At 52.2% G+C, this 22,945-nt stretch overlaps 1 protein-coding gene across 10 annotated transcripts in view; it reads right to left on the reverse strand.

The window, feature by feature from the left end:
• Positions 1-2: 2 nt before the first annotated feature.
• The window catches only part of DCTN1 (dynactin subunit 1), a 30,837-nt gene continuing 7,894 nt past the window's right edge, over positions 3-22,945 (reverse strand). Inside the window, exons 1-32 of one of the 10 annotated variants that reach the window (XM_019827431.3) lie at positions 18,521-18,687; positions 16,596-16,841; positions 16,262-16,340; positions 16,027-16,061; positions 15,304-15,324; positions 12,946-12,963; positions 11,542-11,562; positions 10,104-10,295; positions 9,557-9,754; positions 9,203-9,407; positions 9,048-9,126; positions 8,767-8,926; positions 8,553-8,657; positions 8,187-8,378; positions 7,982-8,098; positions 7,600-7,752; positions 6,843-7,003; positions 6,571-6,739; positions 6,225-6,293; positions 5,896-5,958; positions 5,634-5,783; positions 5,308-5,469; positions 5,093-5,224; positions 4,747-4,872; positions 4,351-4,493; positions 3,896-4,062; positions 2,484-2,498; positions 2,141-2,274; positions 1,839-2,025; positions 1,502-1,581; positions 897-986; positions 3-499 (exon numbers count right to left, since the gene is read on the reverse strand). In XM_019827431.3, coding sequence (XP_019682990.1) covers positions 362-499; positions 897-986; positions 1,502-1,581; positions 1,839-2,025; positions 2,141-2,274; positions 2,484-2,498; positions 3,896-4,062; positions 4,351-4,493; positions 4,747-4,872; positions 5,093-5,224; positions 5,308-5,469; positions 5,634-5,783; positions 5,896-5,958; positions 6,225-6,293; positions 6,571-6,739; positions 6,843-7,003; positions 7,600-7,752; positions 7,982-8,098; positions 8,187-8,378; positions 8,553-8,657; positions 8,767-8,926; positions 9,048-9,126; positions 9,203-9,407; positions 9,557-9,754; positions 10,104-10,295; positions 11,542-11,562; positions 12,946-12,963; positions 15,304-15,324; positions 16,027-16,061; positions 16,262-16,340; positions 16,596-16,841; positions 18,521-18,553 — 3,840 coding nt within the window. In that variant the 5' untranslated portion in view covers positions 18,554-18,687 and the 3' untranslated portion in view covers positions 3-361. Of the gene's footprint in view, positions 500-896; positions 987-1,501; positions 1,582-1,838; positions 2,026-2,140; positions 2,275-2,483; positions 2,499-3,895; positions 4,063-4,350; positions 4,494-4,746; positions 4,873-5,092; positions 5,225-5,307; positions 5,470-5,633; positions 5,784-5,895; positions 5,959-6,224; positions 6,294-6,570; positions 6,740-6,842; positions 7,004-7,599; positions 7,753-7,981; positions 8,099-8,186; positions 8,379-8,552; positions 8,658-8,766; positions 8,927-9,047; positions 9,127-9,202; positions 9,408-9,556; positions 9,755-10,103; positions 10,296-11,541; positions 11,563-12,945; positions 13,335-15,303; positions 15,325-16,026; positions 16,062-16,261; positions 16,341-16,595; positions 16,842-18,520; positions 18,688-22,945 lie in introns of those variants that run through there. The other 9 variants (XM_011281215.3, XM_019827433.3, XM_019827434.3 and 6 more) reach the window with 9 other exon arrangements.

A 22,945-nucleotide genomic window follows, 5' to 3' on the forward strand; every position in this document is an offset into this window, starting at 1 on the left:
ACTGAAGCAGAAGTTGCTTTAATCAAGGGGTGAAGTCCTCTATCAGGGGGACCTCACTGAACCTTTGGTGGTGGGGTCTCAGCCTACCCCCCACATGCCCTGAGGCCCCTCAGGAAGGAGGGAGCAGCTGAACAGCAAATTCTGGCAGAGGCCAGGGAATGGAAATAGGGGAACCCAAGTCGAGGGGCAGGAGCAGGGCACTGACTGGCAGAAGTGAAGCTGAGTAGGGCAGGAACAGCTGTACACACACGGTTCTACAATGGGGACTGAGGTGGCTGTGCATCAGGCAGAGTGGCACCAGGAGGGCTGAGGGTAGAAGTGGATGGGGCAAGGGGTGGGTGTGGGAGAGGAGAAGGAGCACTTAGGAGATGAGGCGACCATGAAGCTGGTGCAGCTGCTCCTGGGTCAGCACCAGCCGGTGTCGCTGTCCAAGGCCAGCTGCGCACGAGAAGGTCACTTTGCCCATGTAGACAGTGTCGTCCTGCTGCTCCTCCTTGGCCTGGCAGTTGGCAAGGGGAAGAGGTCACCTGAGCTGTGTGCCACTCACAAGGCCTCTGAGCATGGAGACTAAGGCAGTCCCTGCGAGATAGGCTTTGAGGATCCTAAACTATGGTGACCACATATTTCAAATCAGAATTGAGGTACATAGTCTGACAAGGGAGTTTTGAGTCTCTCCTGGGGTCAAAAATCATAGATGTTTAACTGCTAAAATACTGAATTTCTGGAAGCACTGCAAGCACTCTTGAGTCCCTTATAAGTAAGACTTGGACAGGCAACTCAGGATGTGCAGTTGTTGGACCTGAGACCCCAAAGCCCTCTTCATGTTCTGGAGGAGAGGGGAAGGACCCGCGTGAGCCCTCAATACTGCCCATCCTCCCCCCGATGTTCCCTCTTACCCTGAGGAAGGCTGATGAAGGGAAAGTGGCAAAGTCAGTGGGGACCGTGGCTCCAGGGCGCTGAGATACGGTCTCCTTAAGGACCTCATCCTGGCAAGGAGTGGAACAAGGGTTCATTTAGGGGACCCCCACAGGCTAGCCCAGTATCTCCCTGGCTTCACAGGGACACTAATATCAGGGGGCAGGGACCTGGTCCTCTCTGTCATCATACTTTTGCTCTCACCTCCAACCCCATCCCTATCCAATATCCTTACTTTACAGATCCTTATCCTTTAAGGTCCAACTCAGATTCTACGGCCCCTGGGAAGCCATCCGCAACCATTCTACCCCACAGTGATTTCAGCACTGAAGAAGCTGCACCCAAACCACACACTCTCAAGATGATCCTAGCTCAACCCATTTTGTTGATGAGAATCTGTCTTCTGTCTGCACTGGGACAGTGAGCTTCCAAAGCAGGAACCCCACCTTGCCCTCTACCTCTTCTCACAGGGCTGGGCTCAAAGGAAATATGGGAGTGCCTGTGGAAACAAATGTGCTAAGGATTCCACCAGGGAACACTATGAAGCAAACTCTGTAGACTGAGGAAGGGCAGGGTCTGAGCTAACCTTGAGTTTCTCGATGGTGTCACTTAAGGACTTGAGCTGAGCCACCTGCTCCAGGAGCTGGGCCGACGGGCTCTTGGCAGCTGTGGGGAGGGAAGGCTAGTGAGGCCCACCAAGGCCCAAGCAGGCAGCTATACTGGATTAAGAGTCAGAAAGTGAAGATACTAGACCTTCTCATGGAACAGGTACGTAATGGGTGAATCAAGCAAATTGAACACTGAGGCCAAAAAGCAATGCCAGGAAGAGCCTCTACAGTATGGCAGCTGCCTGGGTAGGGGTTACATCCCTGGGGCAAAGGGAGGGGGTATATTATTAATCTCAGGGGTTGGTGGCTCCATACCAGGGCTGGTACGAGTGATATCTACTACGTGGGTGTGCGTGCTCAGTTGATTCAACGTCTCCAACAGCTGGCTGGTCTTACGATACAGCGCTCCAGCTGTTAGCTCACTATCAGGGCCCTCATGGGGTGAGAGCTTTGCCACATGCAGGGGGGGCAGGGCTGCTAAGGACGCCTTCATCTGGGCTCCCTGTGAAGGAAAGAAGAGGAATGGCAGTGAGAGGTGACAGAAGGCCCTGCCATCTATCATCAATGGGGCAGGGGGGGCTCCACCTGCACCCCAGTCCTCCTTGTGAACAACTCACCTTGAGGATGCTATTCTCATGCTGTAGCTGGGAGATATGCAGCCTCATGGCAGAGATCTGCTGCAGCAGCAGGGGTGAATCCTTCACCAGCCCAGGGCCTGCAACAGACCCTGGTGCCTGCCCGGGGGTGCCTCCTGTGTGTACCAAGACAAATGCCATCAGCTCCAAGTGGAGAGGGCTGAAGATGGGCCCCATCTCCACTCAACCCCTCTCCTTATCCACTCCCACCTCCAGTCCTGCTTGCTCCCAATGGGGGAGCCTTATCCTGCTCCCCCAGGCTGGTAACCCTCACCAGGGTGGGTTCCCACAGCCCCGGTAACCCCCCACCAGGGCGGGTCTCTACCTCGCTGCTGTTCTTCTGTGATCGGAATAGCCCATGGGGGAGCAGGAAGAGAGGAGAGAGGAGTTAGACAATTTGGGGCTAAGAGGTCACACCAGAGGAATGCTGGTCACAACCTACAGGGAAACCCTAATCACTCCTCCTCTAATAAGACCCTGCCTCTGCCCTCTGCATCTGGGGTACGAGCAAATATGTGTGAAGGAAAGCTAAGAAAGAGGAATAAGGCCATGAGACAGGGTGCAGAGCATAAGGAAGAACAGCAGTGGGGGTGTGCATGGAGGAAGCACTTGGGGCATGTGGCGTTCCAGCCTCTCTGCCTCATATTCCATCTCCAAGAAGGGCAGAGGGGATGCTCCCAAGACCCTGAGATGTCTGCACCCTTGTTTCCCGCAGTAGAAAAGCTGAAGTTGAAGATGCAGCCACATTCCTGCTCCTTGGGTTCCCCACTGTTCTGAGGCGAAAGACACTCTTTTTGGTGGGAAATTTTCTAAGTCTGAACCGGTATCTGTTTAAAAAGCCTGTGCTAAAACAACACAACGTGGTAACTTCTGGAGACCCCTTCCCCAAAGAACAGGAGCCCACTGTACCACAGGAGTCCAAAGTCAACAAGGTACTTGGTCACCTCCCAAGATCAAGAGGCACCAGTGAGGGGAGCTTTGATGAGAACAAGACCCTAGGTGAGACCAGGTGACAAGACAGGCATAGCAGGGGAGCTCTAGAGATCTTGAGGGCTTTAGGGCAAGAAGTCTGTCTTTTGGAGGTAAGAAACTGAAAAACTATAGAGCAGATGAGAACTAACATGGCAGTAGCCACCTCCATGATCCAGGAAAACTGGGGAGCCTGGGCCCAATAACCAGAAAAACTCCAGGTAAGGAGCCCTGACCACACTGGAGACCAGGCAGAGGTCAGTACACAAGCCCCAAGTGGGAGAAGTCAGCAACAGGACAGACAACCACACCATGGAGTAAAGGCATGTGAATTCAGTAGGGGGAAACGCAAAGTGTAAGCAGAGAAGCAATCAAGTGCAGGAACCAGGCATGGCTGGATACAGCAGCAGAGTTAGCCCAATCTGCTGCAGGCTGACGACCCTCTGGGATATAGGGCTGGGACAGAAAGGCCAGACTGCAGGTCCAAAAGGGACATATGCTAGAGTCTAACTGTTATGGTAATTCTGAGGTCCACTGACAAGTTGGTAATGCCCCACCTTGATCAGCGCTGGGGGAGCGGGGGGAACCTCTGCACATATCTTCAGGAGAAGTAAAAACTTGGTGAAAAACTGCCAGAGTGAAACTGGGAGAGCACATTCCTAGCTGAACGTCCAGTAAGAGGTGGGTAGAAGTCAAACTGAGGCCAAGGACAGGAGGGAGACCATTCAATCTCCTCTGCGCCAATGGTGCCTGTCCCACTGCACTCACCACCAGCAATGCCAGAGACCAGGGTAGCAATACCCGAGGGAGGGGGCCCCCGGAGCCCCTCAATCGTGCGCTTCGACTGGCTGTTCAGCCGCTGCTTTAGCTCTGCCTTCTCTGCCTCTAGCTGGTCAATGTCAGCCTGGAGTGCATCCATCGTCTCCTCAAACTCTCTGTGAAAAAGAAATCCGGGCTTGGGCAATGCCCTTTCCCCAGAGCCCCGTCCCCATTTCTCAGTCCAGACAGGTCCTTGGAGTAGCCCTGCTGGTGAGGAGCCAGGAGCAGCACATGATATGACTGGGGTGACACAATGGTGTTGACAGTGGGGAAAGGAGATGGCATCTGCTCCCCTGGGGAGAGTCTCACTCTGATAGGGCCTGGATAGGGGGATGAGTTAGGAGGGAGACTGGCTGGCAGGGTGGAGGGGTGGAATAAGCAGGGGCCCAGGGAAGGTGCCTGACTTCTCCTTCTTCCGCAGCAGTGCCTGGGTCTCCTCCAGGCGGGTCTGGACTTTCTCGATGCGCTCATCTGCATCCTTGGCAGCACTGTCCAGCTTCTTCTCCAAGAGGCTTAGCCGCACGTTGGCCTCACTTAGTTCCTCCCCCTGGCGAAGGTCAGAGTGTCCAGTTCCCTTACACCCTCCTTTACATCCTCCCAGGGCCCCCAGGGACCTGTGACAGAGCACCAACCAGAAAGCTCCTAAAGGCCCACAGCTGTTCCCCACACTGATCACAGGTGCCCTCAACCCTCAACCCTCAACCAGTCTCAGCCCCAGGAGATCCCCAACACTCAGTGCTGACCTGTACCTCAGCATATTTCCCAGCCCCCTAGCTCCTGAGCCTACCCTACACCCTCACCTTGATTTTGAGTGACTTCTTCAACTCCTTGATAACTGTCTCTCTATCTTCAAGCTTCAAGCCCAGGCCTTCAGCATCAGTGATCTCTGCACGAAGGGCTGCAGCCCGCAGCTCAACTGGGGGAGGCTAGGGGTCAAGCGAGAGCAGAGGGAGGGGTAGTGAGAGGAGGTCACCAATATTCTCCTTCCAGAGAGAGCTGGGCACAGGGAAAACCTTGCCTTCTAAGCAGGGCGGTGCCCTCTGGATTCCCCGCTCCCGCCTCCCAGTCCTTCCACAACCAGCAGCAGCTCTGCCAAGTCCTGTTCCCCTGAGCCCCTGAAGCCCCTCCACAGAGCTCCCCACCCACCTTGCTGGGGGGCCGCTCTGCATCATACTCTCCCTCCTGCATGGCTGTGGCCAGTTTATTCATGGTACTGATGAGGATGTTGCTCGACTGGCGCAGACACTCATAGGGGCTGCTGGAGGGGGTCCCGTAGATCTACAGGAGCCGAGGGCAGTAGTGAAAATCCCACACTGGCCATATCACTCCCCCACCATGTCTGCCCTGCCGTCCAGGCCTACCTGCTCGCTTGCTTTGAAAGCCAGCTCCTCCAGGGCAGCCACAGGCAGTCCCTCGTTCTCTGCCAGTGGGGCAATGAGCTGGGCGGCAGCAGCTGCCACCTCCTGCAGCACAGCCACCACCCACGTCAAGTGTTTCCTGCAGTCTAGGAGTGTGTCGGACACCTGTGCAACAGCCCAGAGTCAGGAGCCCACCCGGAGTCCAGCACCACAGTTCCCAGTTACCTTAAAACCATTCTTGTTCCCTGACCAGATCCAGATCTTGACACTCTTAAGCCCTTCCTGGTTCTACTCAGCTTCCTTTCCTTCCCCCCATCGCTGCCCTAAACCTGTGGTCCAAAGGCCAGTGCAGCTGGGATCCCAGGAGCATCTGTCCCTGGCATTCGCCTTCGGATCTTCTTGCAGAACTGGCGGATGTCACTACATGATGTTTCCAGGTCCCGGAGCAGGAGGGCAATATCTGAAGCCTCCTGTCCACCCTACTCAGAGAATATGAAACAGACGGGGAACCAAGTCAACATTAGGGCTGGAGGTGAGGAGGCGGGGGTTAACAAGGAGGAGGAGGTCCAAGAGATCGAGCTGTGCTCTCACCTGCAAGAAGGCACGCAGCCGTCCCACCTCTACGCTCATGCAGTCAAGGGCACTCTGGGTGAACTGTAAGGATAGATGCATGTGGTTGTCAGCCACATGCATGGGGTTGTCAGCCCCCAACAGGGTGCAGCCCTTCTGCACCATCACCATCCATCTCTAAGAAGTCCCCACCCTCCACTGACCCCCATAAAGATGTTCGTTCTCTGGCTTCCCTGATCTGACCTTGTTCCAGTCTTATGTGACACCTCTTGAGGGCCCAGATCTCTTGATCTGATGTCCTCCATTTCTGATATCTACAGGGGGCTCAACCACTGGCCCCAAACCTTTACCTTAATGTGATCAGCCAGCTGCATGGTACTGTCCTCGGGCTGTTCAGCAAGATGGATACTGTACAGATGCTGAGGGGAAATGACAAAGCAACAGGCAATCTTTAGGTCTTGGAAGGACGGAGAATTCTTCCCAAACTGTAATTGGAGCCCCAGTCATCATGGGACTCCAGAGGTACAGGAGAATCTGAAACCCCCAGGGAACTGCATCCTCAGGCAAGCTCCTCTAAAAGCAAGCCAAGCCATAGGCAGCCAGCTGGGGACAGACAACCTTGGCTATGCTGCCAACAGCCCTACCAGGAAAAACCTTCCCTCCCTCCTATGCCAAGCCTGAACTCTTGCCCCAGACCTGGTAGTACTTGATGGCCTTAGTGAGAGGCTCTACGTTGACAGTCTCATCCAGCTGATCCTTGTGTAGCAGCTCAATGAGGAAATCCAAGGAGCGCTCGTGGGCACTCATCTCAGGGTAGAGGCTGCCAACCTTCTTATACACGTCCACATTGCACTGAGAGAGGGCGCTAGAGACCAGAGAAGGGTCCTCTGAGGCCAAGACCTGCCAGGCAATGTCGGTTCTATCCAATCTCAGCCTGCGGCCCTAGAGTGGGGCCAGGGATCACTTACTGCTCATAGCGGTGGAGTGTGGCCTGCAATAGACTCAGTGAGTACACCAGCCCGGCAGCAAAGCTGAGCTGCTCCCCTGCAGCTCCTCGGAGCCCAGGCCTCTCTGAACAGTTTTCGCTTAGTTCAAACTTCTCCTGGGCCTGCTTCCGGATCAGCTCTGCCTGTGGGAAGAAGCACCAGGGACCTGGGGCTCAGAGAAGAGGATGGAGAACACAGACTCAGGAATACAGGACACAAAACTGAGCAACTACGTCGGGGGCATGGACACACGTGGAGGAGAAAAGCAGAAACGGCTCCTAGATAGTCAGGGAGTCTCACACAGGGAAAAGATAATGATGTGATTACTGGTGGTTATGAGGATTTGGAATGTGGAGCCAGTGAGCCCAAGCTCTTTCCTGCCTTAAAGCTCCTGCTGCTCCTGCTACCCTTTTACCTGAATTCTATCCTGACAATTATTCCCCCACTAGTTCCTAGTCATTTTCTGGGTCTCAGCTCAAATGTTACTCCTTCAGTGACACCACCCCATCTAAATCAGAGCCCAGACCGTGCTCTCTCAAAGAAGCTACCTCCTCATCAAAACCCACCATCTGTAATACACATTCCTCTGCGACTTTGTTGACTATATTCCTCCACTACATCATAAACTCTTTATGAGCAGGGATGCTGGCTGCTACCTTCGCTCAGCATCCTCAATGCCTGTCACACAGCAAGTTCAACAGATTCCTGTTGAACATGTGATTAGATTGATTGGCCATACCTTGCAAATGAGACGAGGCATGAGCAGCAGCACCAGGACACAGTCATGGTCCCCACCTGGCCGAAGGAAGCTGTCTGGCATGAAGGCTGTAAGCAGGGACATGTGACGGTTGGCCTGGGCCACCTCCATCTGCCTCAATTCCATCTCAATTGCCTGTGAGGTGGACAGGGAGGCAGGCTCTCAGCCAGGCTGGAAAGAGTCTCAGAGCCACCATGCTTTGCTCCACCAGGTCCCCTGCTTCAGGAGTCTTCCAAACCACCACACAAAGCACCCCCTCCTCCAGCAACCTGAAGTCCAGGACCCCACGCCAGATCAGCCTACGGCCACACCCAGGCTGGATGCCCCAACACTCCCCACTCTCTGGTCTATCCATTTTCTTGACCTTGGCATGAGCCTTAGTCTCAGCAAACTTGATTTTAAAGTCAAAAGTCTCCGGGGGTGGCTGCTGCTGCCTCTCCACAGATGCTTCTTGCTGGTTTGTCAGTTCCCGATTCACATCCTGGGGGCAGAGACAGACAATGAGGCACAGCTGGGGCAGGAGGGAGCCCTGGGCAATCATGAGTGGACAGCAGGGGGTACGGAGGCACCTGAAGGTGGGCAGTCAGCTGGCGGTACTTCTTGATGGTTTGCTGGTAGTCTGCAACAGTCTCCTGGGCTGCTTCTACACGCTTCTGGGCCTCCCGAACCCTCGCGCCTGCCATGTCCAGCTGCTCCCGCAGCTCCAGTTCTGTCTCGCGCGCGTTCTCCTGCAGCTCATCGTTCATCTCATTCATCGCTTCCTGGAAGGTGCCAAGGCAGTAGAGGCAAAGGAAAAGCAGAGTCAGAGTAGAAGGTCAGGGTGGGGCCACTCACCGCACACCCTGCTCAAAGGGGTCCTGTGTCAGTCCCTCTTTCAGCAAGCGTCTTCCAAACACCCTCCATCGGGGTGGGAAATCGGGGGTCTGTTCTCTTACCAAGTCCCCCACGGTCTCTCTTAACTCTCGCACTTTCTCTTCTAGATTCAAGTTCCGGTCTGTTAGCATCTCCACCATCTCCTCAGCACCCAGAGCAGCATCCACCTGTGTTACATGGAGGGAACAGAGAAAAGGGCTGCTGAAAGGTGCCTAGAAAAAAGAGGCACCAACCTGGGAGAGGGGTCCTCTGGGCCAGACGCTGGGGTCCCCAGACCTGCTCCTTGAGCTCATCGATGGTGCTCTCCGCCTGGCTCAGCTCTTCCTGCAGACGCTCCCGCTGTTGCCTCACAACTTCCAGCTCTTGGTTCTTCTTTTCCATGAGCTTCTGGAGTTTCACATGCTCCTGCTTCTCCGAGGAAGAAAGATCCCGCATCCTATGGGGAAGCGGGGAGGGAGAAGGGAGAAAGTATGTGTCCACATCACTGGCAATGGGCGCTATGATACGTTTGGGGACAGGAGAGTGAGCTCCAGAGCCAAGCAGGGAGGGGATCCTACCTCACCAGGGCATCCTTTAGGCGGGCATTCTGCTCCTCGAGCTGCTTGAGCTGATAACTGGACGCTGCCCCATCTGAGCCTGGGGAAGACCATTAACACTTTCAGACATAGTTCTAACCCCACCATTTGGCCCCCAGCAGCTCCTGGCCCCTTACCCTTCTCTTCAATCTCAGCCTTGAGGATCTCTAAGTCAGTGGTGAGCTCATCCACACGTTCTTTCAATGCCTCCACCTCCTGCTGCAGGGACTCAGCCCGCTCTTCAGCCATCTCCTTGTCCAGAGTGGCCATCTCGATGGCATCAGCAGTGTCAGCCATCTCCTCCATGTAACGTTCCTTCGCCTCCAGTGCCTCTTTGGCTTCCTAAGGAGGAGTGGAGGTTGGTGGGAGTGCAAGCAGAGAGATGCCTCATGTGCCCCTTCTCACTGGATGTTCTAGGCTCTGGCCCAGTTACTGGTACAGTGGCTTGGGTCCCAAGCTCCCCAGCCAGCCCCTTTCACCCCAAGTCCCACCTTCCGCGCCTCCTTGAGGCGTCGTTGCAGGTCCGCCTGCTGCTCCTGCATTTTGCTCTTCCATTCCTGCACCTGCTCCAGCTGGATCTTATGTTTCTCCAGCTCTTTTAGCTTTGCCTTGTCTTCTGCCCGTTTCAACCGCAGGGTCTCCAGTTTCTCCTCCAGATCCCGTACCTGGGCCCTCAGCCCCTCCTCCTCCTACAAAGGAGAAACCCCTCAGTGGGTGCACAGCCTCCCCCTCCTCCCACCAAGGTTGAGCTGGAGCAAAGGGACAAGACTGTATGCAAACAACATTCTAGAGCCCCAGGGTCAAAAGCAAGTGGCATACAAACATCTGAGAAAAGACCAATGCATAAGGGGCAAGTGTGGAAGAAGGAAAGAAAGAAAGGGTAGCCAAGTCAATGACAGGCTAACCATATGTTATGTCCCCACCCTGCTGATCCAAATTCTGGGTCTCCCCCAACCCTGGAAAATTTCCAAGATCCTTCCCAGGGTCATAGGCGCCCTCTGTATCTTGGTTCTTGTTCACTCCAACCCCAGTCCTTACCTTGGAGGGGGAAGGCAATGGGGGTGCTGCTCCAGGAGAGGTGAGAGCCGGTGTGGGAATGATGGGTGCTGCCAGGGGAGTCTGAGCTGGGGTGCTGGGCTCACTGCTGCTCAGCTCACCTGCTGATGCTGAGCCAGAGGGGCCCAGGGAGCTACTGGCCCCAGCCACCCCAGTACTGGCTGGGCGGGTGGGCTATTCAGAGAGGGCAGGGGCAGACCAGAAAAAGAACAGGGGTGGTGAGAGACAGAATATGAGAATATGTCAAGGGAAGGAGACAGAGAAGGAAAAAGACAGTGAGAGAGAATATCAAAGCACAGTGAGAACAGAGAAGCAAAGTGAAGGAGAGAGGAAAAATGACAAAGTCAGAAATGGTGACAAAGGACGGGGGAGGCGGGAGGCAGGCAGAGGGGAGAGGGAGGAAGTGATAGAAGAAGACATAAGATTATAATGCTCCTCCCTTGGCACTGACCCCACATTCCTCCCAGCTCTGGCACTACCCACTTACAGCAGAATCCCTTACTCCCCAGACCTCCCCTCTGTGACCCAGTTGTGATCATTCTGGCAATTTCCAAATACTCCCAGTCCTATCATTGCTCCGGGCCTGTACCCTCCTCCCCCAGGAAGAAAAACTACCCCAATGTCATTCCCAGAGCAAAAGAACAAACTGGGGTTTGTTCTCTAACTTCCATGTTCCCAGAGAATTCTGGGCTAGGAGTGCAGGTACCAAGCTCTGTATCCCACTCTTTGGAAGTTGAGCTGATTCTCCCTCCCTTGGTCTACTTTAGGGGACCCTGCAGGTAAAAGGGCCAGACTGAAAGTTGTACTCCTAGGCTCCCCCTTGAAACACGGTCAGTACAGCCAACCTTCTGTCATCTCTCTCCCCGCAAGACAGAGGGGCTCTAATCAGGCAGTAGCTACCCAGGCCCTGTGGGGCTGAGGCAGAGGAGCTCTCTGAAGCCCCAGGCCCTGGAGCAGACAGGCCTGTCCAGTGCTCTCCCTTGAAGTACTGAGCCCTGAAGCATTCCTGGTGGGCTAACATTCAGAGACCACATGCTACTCACAGCCACCCCCAGCTCCTTATCCCCTGACGTTGACACTGCCAAGTTCTTTACCTTTTTTCCAACTTCTACCCCCATTCATGCATCAAAACTGGTCAAAATGCCCTTTTTGAAGAAAGCCAGCCCTGATTAACCACAACCACTCTCATATCTCTTTTGCATTCAGGCTACTGGCCCATACACTCTCCTAAGAAGTCATTTTTGCAGGAGAGGCCTGTCACTACCCTCAGTCCCCTCACTCCTCTGAAAAAGAGAACCCAGGATGCACCGTGACCAACTTCTACTTGCTCATACACATGCCCACACACATGCACATGCCTGAAATGTGTGTCTACACTCAGCAGTGGCTTGTACAGAGGCTTTTTTTTTTTTTTTCTCACCTTGGGCCGCCGAGTTGTGGTCTGGACAGGCAACAGGAGCCAGAGGAGAAGTAGTCAGGAAAGAAAGGATAATGGCAGAAAGACAGACAGCAGAAGGGACAGCAATGAGAGCAGAAGAAGTACCAGGAATGGGGCTACAGTTAGCTGCTTACCCACTCCCATCCCCACCCCGTCCTTTTTTCCCTCCAGTGAATTACCTTGTTCCCACACCAAGAACTCGGAGCTCCTGTTCCCCCATTGGCTCCTCGTCCCACTTATGCCCAACCCTTGCAGACCTCACCCCTTCGAACACCCTGGATATCCCAGAAATCCCCGTCTCCTAGGCTAAGCCACAGGAGACCAAAGGCAGCAGCTGGTAGAGGTCCCCAGAGATTAGTCCTTCTGGCACTCCAGCCCAGAGCCAGAGGCCCCACCCACCCACCACTCCCAAGGACTTTCCCAGGTCAGCCCTTTCCTTTAAGTGCTAGACTCTACAGAAGACTCCCTAGAAATACTGTGTGACCAGAGTGATGCTAGATGTCCAGAAGTGAGGGATACGACCCCAGCAGAGGGGATCAGGCCCCTAAGGCAGCCATCCTCTCTACCCTACCCCATTCCCCAGGGCCAGATCCTGCAGCAGTCTCCATCCCTAGGGCAGAGGGCTCAGGTGACAGAACCATGAATACTGCATTAACCAGAAGCCCAGAGCTCAGCAAAGTAACCCCACCCAGCTGCAAGAAAGAACATGGAGGTGGGCAGCAGCATAAATAAACTACTGCCCTAAACTAAAACACATGATTAATCTTGAGTCCCAAATTATGTTCTTGCTACACAGAGTCTCATAGCTCCAGCAAAGATAGATTTGGCCTAGACCCTGCTTCTAGGAGACGTTGAGTCCAAGGAGACCAACGCCCACCCCTTCTACCCTGAGCTTAGCCTCCATAGCTGAGGGTCAAAGACCTCTAGGGTCCCCATCCCACCCTGGGAAAGCCCCTTAATACACACCCTGGTGGGGGAGGGATGCTGGGAGTACAACCAAGAGGCATCCTAGCAAAGGATAAGGGTGAGGTAGTCCTGCTAAAGGCATGAAGACACAGGGACCTGCTTCCCAAATCCTCTCGCAGGAAACTCCCAGAGGCAGTTTGCAGCAAAAGCTGCCTGAACCCCACGGTTGTGAGGCTACTGGGTACAAGGCCCAGAACACACACTCAGTCAGAGGCCAAATCAGGCAGAGCAGGGAGCAAATTTCCAGCGTGTGGGGCATGGCAGTGACACACACCTCTCCCTGCCCCCCACCTTCAACCCCACCCTCCTCCCCCAACCAGGTAGACAGATGAAGTCAATCAGCCCCCACCCCCACCCCAACAGCCTGCTGCCACCATCGCCCTGGCAACCCGGCAGCAGGACCAGAGCAAGCAAGAGTACCTTTCGGGCTGTCGGTGCCTGTCTCATCATTGCAGAAAACCAAAGAAAGCCAGGAGAGGAAAGAGAAGGAGGGACAGAGGAGGATGGACAAACACACAGAGGAAGGACAGACGAAGGGAGGGAGGGAAAAAGACCGAACAGAGGGAAAGGCGGCGGAGACAGGAGATTAGTGCATCAAATCCCAACAATGCAGCCTCAGCTTCTCTGCCGGACTGCTTCCCAGCCTGCAAATGGCTGTGGCTCAGACGCAGAAGCCCCCGCAGGTGCGCAGTGGGTCAGCCTGGCTCCGGCAGGCACCGGAGAGGCGCCAGGCCCAGTTCACCAGCTAAGGCTGATGGCAGCCTCAGTGGCCGCAGCACCAGCTCCACCTGACGTCATGCACCCACCCTCCTCTGATCCGTGGGGGTGGAGCCACTGCTCCACGGTCACCTAGCAACCGCCAGGCTCTGCTGGCTCCTCCTCCCCCACATGACTGGATAAAGCCCTGCGCAGTACCCGCCCTGCTTCTTCTTCCAAAGAACAGGTTCTGATTCTTCCCTCCCCTTCCCTCCCCCACCCCATCCCCAAGAGTCTGCTCCAAGAAACTGGGCTAGGGGCCATCCCAGAAATGGTACTCTCTGGGGCCAGGGCATGACTGGGCAGGGACATGGAGCCTCATTGCTCCCTCAGCCTCTCTCATACACTTCCCTCTGCCCACAGCCCATCAACTCCACTTGTCTTTTACACACACAAGACAACGCCCTTACCCAGAACACCCCTCCTGTGACAGCATCCGCTCTGAGGGGCAACAATGACACTAAGAAACCCTGGGGAATATTCAGCAGTAGCTCTAATGACAGTTTGGCTCCTATCCCAACCCTCCCCTGGTTGAAGGGGGATTAAAGCCTGTCTCTAAAGGCCTTCCAGAAGGGAGTGGACACCTTTTAGAGACATCTGGGTTCTCTTCTGCCCTCCCCTTCAAAGTTCCTTTGTTTTTGGTTCTAGTGCTAGCTCTCCATTCCCCGCAGGGTGAGAGCAGGGCCCTGGGCTAAGTGGTCTGCTATGAGAGGACCACTGGAGAGGAAGATCTGGCTACGGACTTGACTATTTGACTGGCATGTCGCACCAGGGGCAAAGAAGGCCCCGTATCCCAGCACAGGCAGTCTATGCTGGGCTTTGCCACATTTCCCCAGGCAGCTGCCAAAACCCCAGCATTCAGACATGACTCAGACCCCGCCCAGGTCAGGTCAGCCTGTGATGAGAACTCCTCCAACGATATCAGACTGCAGGTCCATGCTCTTCTCTATTCAGGGGCCTGAGGCAAGATGGGAGCCCCAACAGGAGACAAAAACCAAGGGAAGAAGCCACTGTTCTATGACCTTGTAACTGGTCCAGCATCCTTTACAGCATGATTTTCCTTCTCACATCTCCACTCCCACCTGAGCCAGGACCTCAGAGCAAGTACCAGTATGTGGTCTCTTCCATGGCAAGACTCCAAAATGAGGACCCACTAACCACCAGGAATTGAAAAGATGTTTTCCTCTCCCCACCCACTGCCCCGATCCAGTAGCTCTCCATGCAGGTCATAAGGGCCTGAGACAATTGGCAACAAGGAAATCACAGAACCATACATACAGCACAGTACATACAGGTCAGACAGGCACATGCACGTCAGAGATAGCCCGGGCACAAGCCCAAGGCAGGGGCTGGTGTGAGGAAGTGGTCATGGCAGCGACTTAGGAGTTCAAAAGAGTCTGGGGGTGGCACAGTTGAGCCCCATTCAATGATGGCTGATGAAAGTCTGCAAGGGCTGGGCCTCAAGCACACCGCCAGAAGAAGGAAGAGGCAGGGAAAGACTAGTGGAGCAGTGTGAGGGTGGGCATCCACGGCAGTGCTCACCCAGAGGGAGGCACATGGACTATCAGGTTTTCCAACTCAGGACTGTTCTCCCTGGCCTCCCGCCTCCTTGCTCAATCATCTCACCTGGTACTTTCACCTAGCCTCCCAGTGTTTCCTCCCACTGCCCCCAAACTTGAGCTGAAAACCCAGTAATGTAATCCAGTAAATGCTGTACTCTATGCTGCTGCTTTACATTCACAGTCAAATGTTTGGAGTGTCTGATGAGAAGTCCTAAGGCAGTGGGGAGAGGGGCAAATAGGTGCAGAAATCATCTCTAATGAGTGCCATCTGAGCCTGGTACTGAGCCTGATGTCCCTGCATCCCTCAAAGGAACTCTGAAAGCCAAGGCTGCCATTTCCTCTGGCCATCCCAGCCCCAAGGTCACACACACATGCATGCAGCAGCCCAAGGACATGCAGGACAGCTGGGGAGGAGGCTCATGGCCCTCACCCACCCAGTCACAAATAGTAAACACACCACCTTCTTAGGCTTCAGTCCCCGCTGCATGAGGAGTAGGAAAGGACAGAGTTAGAGAACAAACGCCACAGTGTGACTAGCTGGCCAGACATCCTGGGTGTAGGTGTTAAGACCAACTCAGGTACACACAGGTAAAGGGGGAAGTCAGGTCACTGCCAAGTCCTGGTAAGTGAGATGAGGGGTCCCTCAAGGATCAGATTCCAGGCTGTCCACACCCTGGCCCAGAGAAAGTGGAGAATCTGAATCCCCACCCTCACACACCCTGCGCAGAGCAGTGCAGGAGAATTAGAACAGGCCCTCTGCATACAGCCTAAAATAGGCAGCAGTAGGCACAGCTCCTTACCATTCGCTTGCAAACAGGAGAACTCCTTCTTCCTCTAGTTCTCACCTTACCCCTACCCTCTGTCCTTTTAGAGCCTGGCAGCCTTGGGTACCATAAGGCAGGAAGTTGGCAACAACACTACTAGGGTCAGACCTATCTTCCCTATCACCCCTAGCCTCGGCCCCTTTTGACTCTAAACATCTGGGCCCTAACAGTTTTTCCATGCTACCACCTTTACCCCTAAAGCAGCAGCTCATACCCAGAAAGCTTCCAGGGAGGTTGGAGACTGGAAGGCTAACTCCGTTTACTCACCTACTATTTCTACCTATCTAGCATTAGTCTCCCTCCTCTCTTTCTCCTTCCCCTCCTTCTATTGCTCCCCACTCCTACCCCCAACCACTCACCAGTTTGCTGGTCTTCGCAGCTGAGTCAGTTCCCTCTGTAGGAAGCAAACAGAAACAAAGCATGTGTTTGTATAGGGGGGTAGGGGCAGAGATCATTGTGGTGGGGTAGAAGAGATGTAACAAGGGAGTATGGTGGGGATAGAGAAATCTCAGGATCCACTGTGGCCCTGTATTCTGGGAAGAAGTCCTGAGGACTCCTGGATGTGAAAAAGCAATTTAACTGGGTGGCTGTTACCTCTTTTGAGGACCTTTGAGGCAGAAGAATCAGGTGTCTCTGGGGAAGTAGTATCTGCTCCATCTTCAAATACCTGGATCTGAGGCCACAGAACAAACTCAATATAGCCAGATCAGCGATGGCTGCAATATGGGCCCCTCTCCCGACCCCAAGTGAGCCTGGGGTACAGGGCAACTTCCATAAGGATGGATCTCTAATCTTCCCTCCCCCACTACTTCCCATTCTCTCAACCAGAGACTTACACTCATGCCCAGAAAAAGAGAGCACCAACACAAAAGCCACCCAAGCAACAGAGTATGTACACATGCATACACTCAGAGCAGGGTGTAAGTACCTGGGATTGGCGCACAAAGATACCATGCCCTTCATCACAAGTGAAGTACTTCCTGCCTTGGACAGTTCCATCATTCTTGCCCTTTGCTTCATCCAGGATCACGCCTACCCATTTGCCAGTGGCAAAGAGTGTGGCTCCAACATAGGCCACAGTGCCTCGATGGCCTTTTCCAATCACCTCTACACGGGAGCCCACTCGCAAAGGTCGGGCGCTTGCCTCGGCACTCATTCTGCTGCCACTGGGCGTCTGAAAGAAAGACATATGCAAATATATACAGTTAAAGGCCTCACATCAAGGATATCATCCTAATGCATCCTAAGTAAGGCCTGGACAAGATCCTGGACTGAAAAAGGATAAGAAGTCACTTTCCTGAACCCCATTCTCAGGGTGAAGTGGACCCCAAATTCCCTTTTGAAAAATACCAGTGATATGTTCTAAGACTTCTCCAAGCTCCTCTAGAATATGCCAGAATTTTTAGGAGTTTATATTTAAATTTTATAACAAATCAGAACTCAATGACAGATCTGTGAATGTCACCACATGGCTTCTTTCTCAGGAGCACTGCCCCCAAGCAGGAGAGTAAAGCTCAAGCGAACAACTCAGTTTAGACCAGGCTCTCCAAGCCCAATACCCTGACTCAGGTGCCTAAGTTGGGAAGACAGGTGATTCATGGGTTACTCCCACACAGAATCCTGTTCCACTCCCCACTGTTGTCTGTGTTCCCTGTGGTCAAACAGCTCTTAGGTCTCTCACTCTCAAAGGCACACAACTGTGCCTCCCTCCAGCCCTGACTCCCCGCCCCCACCCCATCCACACACCTACCATGACATTCCTAGATACTTCACCACAGCCCATTCAACCTTTTAATTCCCTTCTCCCTGGCCCAAGCCATGCCCTATCAACTCTACCCCAAGCTCAGGAGATCGTTCCCCCAGCTATGTTGCTACAAAAAGAAAAACAAAGGCCAGGTAAATCAGATATCTTAGATCTGACCTGCACTGTCTCCCAGACTCTGCCAGTGGTCCAAATGGATAGCTTATTATCCCGTGGATGGACAAGGCAAAGGAATAGACTAAACATTGTCCTTCAGAAGTTCTCAGCTTCTGACACACCCGTGATGACAGGACACAACATGAAATTAGGTCCCAAAGAGGGCCATGGTTTAGAAGAAAATCACACCTAAGCCATTTTTAGCAACAGCAGCTCCATGAACCAAGGGCCTTGCAGCAAACAGATGAATGAGGCATGAGAAAGTGACTCCCTGGTCCTAAAGATTCCACAGGGCTCCCCTTGATGCTCCCACTTGGCTTCAGAAGGGAGCTCTGACAGAGCCTGTCACTCCCTGAATCCCTTCCCCAAAGAGCTCATCTAGGAAGATAAGGATATAGTTCCCAGGGGCTTCAGGACCCCAAATCACACCTAGCACAGCAGAGTGGCTCTCATGGATCTGACGATAAAAAGAACTGACAGTGACATCAGGGCTAGCCCCACACTCAAGAGACTCCCCCAACCTCCCAATCCTAACAAGCCTCTCAGATCCAGGTGGACACAATAGTGGGTACAGATTCAATCTCAACCAGAAGAAAGAAAAAGCAAGTGACAAACAACAAAGCAGTTCTAAAGAAAGGCGTCACTGTAAGGCCATTCCAACCCACCAACCCCATTCAGAGTCCCCAAGATAGTCCAATCCCCTCAGGAACCTCTGGCCAGAGGTCCAATTAAGAGTCAAAGGTCAGGCCTTGCCACTCCCCACTGAGGGCCCAACTCTGGGAGGGGAGGCCTGTCCAGCCTAGCACCATCACTCCCTGCTGCGAGTGGCCCCAGTCTAGCTCCAGCCTGTCTCCCCAGCCCCCACAGCTGTGTCCACAGGCACCCAGGCCTTCTCCAGCAGCCCTCCCAGGGCCATCCCAATAAGGACCACTTACCCGGCTGTACATATGCCTCTTGCTCTGGGCCATGCTGCTCACCCGGCCTCTACCCCCTCCCCCAGTGGGCCAAAGACAGAGAGAAAAGGCAGAAACCTAGACAGGAGGGTCAGGGCTCCAGGCCCTCATGGACAGACACAGAAGCCGTCAGGCACGGCCCTCCCCAGTCCATGGACCTCACTCGGTGGCCTACCGGGGTAGGGGTGGGGGCAGAGATGGGGGCTGAGGAGCAAGTCCTCTCTGCTGCCTGATGATTCCTGAACCCAGAGACACCGAATCCTGCTTGCCAGCTGATGAGTCTCACTCTGCGCTAGTGCTGCTCTAGACTTGTCAGGAACCGTGCTTGCATCTGGGTCCTAGTGCCCCCCTGCTTCACCTGGCCCAGACAAGCAGGGCAGGGACTAAGGGGCTAGGCCCACATCACGGAACCTCAGCAGTCACCTCTAGAGTAAACTGGGAGCACAGCCCGGGTGGGTCCTCCTAGTCTTCACCCCTCAGCATCACTGACACCCCCCTCCCAACACCTCCCCCTACAATGTGCCTCAGCAGGACCACAAGCATCAAGTGACACTTCAAAAAGATCAGCTACCAGCAGGCCTCCACACAGCCAAAATAAGGGTCTCTTACTCCCTATCTGGAGCTCTTCTCTCTCCCTCCTTTTTCTAAACTCTGAACTCAGGACCCAAGCCCATATAATTACAGAGTCTGGATTTCAATCTCACACTGGGCCAAAGGAGCCAGGCCCTGCCCACTACCCAGCAAAGGAAGGGCAGTAATGGAGATAATTTCATACACACAGAAAAGCAAGTCAAGTACCTCAGTCCTCCCCACACTGAAAAAGGTTACCATACCCTTCCTCCCTTCTGGTCGTTATAAAGGGACACACTTGAACTCTAAGACTATCAGGTTCAACTGGATGAGTAAGAGCAGAGAGCTCCATGTGCCCCCTACAGCACAAGGCCCGATCTACCTCAACTACCTGCCCCTTACACTCTTGGCCTTGCTTTCTAGGCATCTCCTTAACAGAAAAAAATGAGATGTTTATTTTCTATAGTTCACAAAATTTCTTTAATAAGCATGTATTACTTTTATAATTGAAAATGTTTAACAAGATTAAGTATTCCAGTGAGAAGTCTCCAGAGGGCTATGTCATAATACCACTTCATTCATTTCCCCATCTAACATGGCCTAGGAACCGACAAACCAGAGTCCCTGCCCCTAAGCACTCAAGGCTGGTCTGGGGTCTGCCCTATATATGTCTCCACTATGTGCAGAGTGGATCTAGATTCCCTGGGCCTAGGGATACTTGTCTTCTCTGCACTGGTCTTCACAGGCCGAACAGAATCTTCCTCCGCTCCACCCTCTCTAAGGCAGGCCAAAAAGCCCAACAGTAGAATGACAGTCAACAGTTAGATATATGGCCCCAAAACACCTCTTCACATCTTCAACCCTGGCCAGACCCCCATAGGAAACCATTTCCTTCCTCCCCTGCAAAATTTCCATGTTTGCCCTCTTCTTCCCTAGTCACATTTACCCAGGTAGGCAGAGCCACGCAGCTCCTTGCAGCCTGGACTTCGCATGTTCAGAACACTTTACAGCCTACAGAGCACCGCAAAAAACACAAGTTTTAGTACCATGGTTAAGAGTACTTTTCTAGACTCAAGCTGCTTATGTCCAATTCTTGGCTTTACCCCCTGGGAACCGCGTAAACTTGGTCCAGTTACTTAACATCTCTGTGTTTCAATTTCCTTATCTGTCATTTGGGAGCAAAGAACACATCTCAGAAAGCTGTTGTGAGGATTAGCCAAGATAATCCATGTAAAACATTTAAGGCATTGCCTGGCATTTAGTAAGTACTCAACAAAAGTCAGCTAATAACAATGTTGTTATCCTCATGTTTGTAAATCACAGTAACTCCACAGAAAGGCAGGCCTGGGACAGTGCTAACAAGGAAACTGAGGCTTAGAGAGCTAAGTACCTTCCCTAAAGTTACACACAAGGTGAGGAATGGAGCCAAAACTGGAACCAAAGCCTGAACTGGAACCCTCTGCACTTTCCACTAGCCCCACTGTTTACCACATGTATCTCTAGGCTTCTTCCAAGGGCGTGCTCCTCCTCTAGACCATACTGTCTTCCAAAATACAGGAGAACTCATATCTAAAAACAACCTCATAACTCACCAACCATACAGGTGTATATATAGTCACCTAACTTCTTGGAGGCTGTTTCTTCTATAAAATGGGAATATCAGCTGCCATCTCTACATTAATGTTATAAGGCTCAAATAAGGTATAGCACATAAAAGTGCTTTGTAAAAAGTACAGAAGCTGTAGAAATGCAAAAAAAAATCAGCTGACATAATGTAGTATATACCTAAAAATAAAATATCTAAGCAATGTTATAATTATAGGAATTACAGACAAAAAATAGGTGAATTAAAAAGAAAAAGGGTACCTGACTATGCCTTGAATTATGGGCTGGGTGTTTTGTTTTGTTTTGTTCTGGATATGTGGAAAGGCCTACAAACACTGTAAGTTGTAAACACACTTTGAGTAGGGACAGAATAGCTTTGCTTGACTAGGAAATATTAAAGTAGACTAGTTTGGCTGAAGTAAAGAATTCTAGATGAGTTCCTCTATCAAACTATAAGCCTTTTAAAGCAAAGCCCACAGGGGCCCTGGATGGCACAGTCAGTGCATCCTGATCTTGACTCAGGTAATGATCTCAGTTTGTGAGTTCGAGCCTCACATCGGGCTCTGTGTTGATGGCACGGAGCCTGCTTGGGATTGTCTCTCCTTCTCTTTGCCCCTCACCCGCTGGTGTTTTCTCTCTCAAAATAAATAAACTTTAAAAAAATAATAAAAAAAGCATAGCCCACAACTTTTCGTCTCTGTGATCCCATCAGCATTAGCTCATGGAGTCAAATGTTTATTGAATAAATAAACACATCAATGTTGAGATATACTAGTAGGTTAAGTATGGGTAGTCAGGGAGCTTAACATTCAGGTAGGGAAAGATAAGTCCATCTCCATGATCCAATAACAACAAGTGTGTCTTCTTCCTGAGCAGGAGACTGGCATAATGAAAACTATTTTACAAAGATCAAACTGGAGGCAGAGCAGGTTGGAGTGGAGGCAGGAGCAACTTGGTAAAGACAGGATAATAGCAAGGAGGTTGCTGCATAATGAGCAACGGGTGAGGAGGGTCTGAACTCAAGCAGGAGAGGACAGAAACCAATTCAGAGGATGTACAAAGACGCCCTGAGAAGGCCCTGGGATAGATCACACATGGGGAAAGAGGCGGAGGGCCTGCACAGCTCCAGAGACAGACAGACCTGCACACAGCTTTGGTTCTCCTATTTCCTCATCTGTACGACTCTGGTCAAGATATTGAACTTTCTGAGCCCCAGTCACCTCATCTGAAAAAAGGGGGAAATGATACCTACCTCACAGAGATGTTGTGAGGATTAAAGATTGAAGTAAAGCATTTAGCACAGTGCCTGGCACAGATTAGATGCTCAACAAAATGCAGATGTTCTCTTCATCATTAGTGAGAAGATACATCAATAATGACCTACACACAGTAAGAACTTAAATGCTGCATGAATAAATGAATGGATGGATGAATGAATGCACAAAAATGAAAATGAATGAACAAACCCAGGAGCTTTCAAGCATGAGTACTGGAAGAATGATGATCGAAAACAATAAGAGAATTGGGAGGAACCGGGAAGGGAAATGGAACATGTTAGGGGAGAGAGGATAAGTCTTTTCTTAGGGCCTTCTCTGGAACAAATGTAACTGTACGTGGACACATGTATTTCACTATCTCCTTCCAAAATGAACTTGTGATGCCAACAAAACAGATTCCATTATCTCTATATCCTACAGGTGATGGAACTGAGTCTCAGAAGTCAAAGGACTCTCCTGAGTCTCATGGCCAGAAAATGACAGGGCGCACATTTAACTAGCTATACGGACAGGTGATCCTTTCATAGCACCACTGGGCTCCATCCCATGTCACACAGAATAATTCTGAGTTACGTGTTCCCTCATCCAGAGATGAGACAGATACACCCTGGATTTCTAATCTATTTTTCTCCCCAGTGATATTATATACTGTTAAAATATCTAGGAAAATGGGAAGAGAGGAAGGGAAAATCTATGTCTGATAAATAGACAACCAATGATCTTAGAGATTATTTCAGAAAATGACAGGAAAACGAGTAGACTGTTAAGAATTAAGGAGGAACCAGTAAGAAGGAAAAGCCTCTTTGGCGCCCAGCCTGCACCATTTCTACCTTGCTTTTACTAGCACCCCAGCATCCTTTGAGCCCTTGACCTCCTTTGTCTCATCTCAATTAACCTTGATCTTGAGCTAACTGAACTGTCTCATTTCCCTCATCCCACTCATAGAGGAAGTGGT

Source organism: Felis catus, chromosome A3, assembly GCF_018350175.1.
Source record: "Felis catus isolate Fca126 chromosome A3, F.catus_Fca126_mat1.0, whole genome shotgun sequence".
NCBI lineage: Eukaryota > Metazoa > Chordata > Mammalia > Carnivora > Felidae > Felis > Felis catus.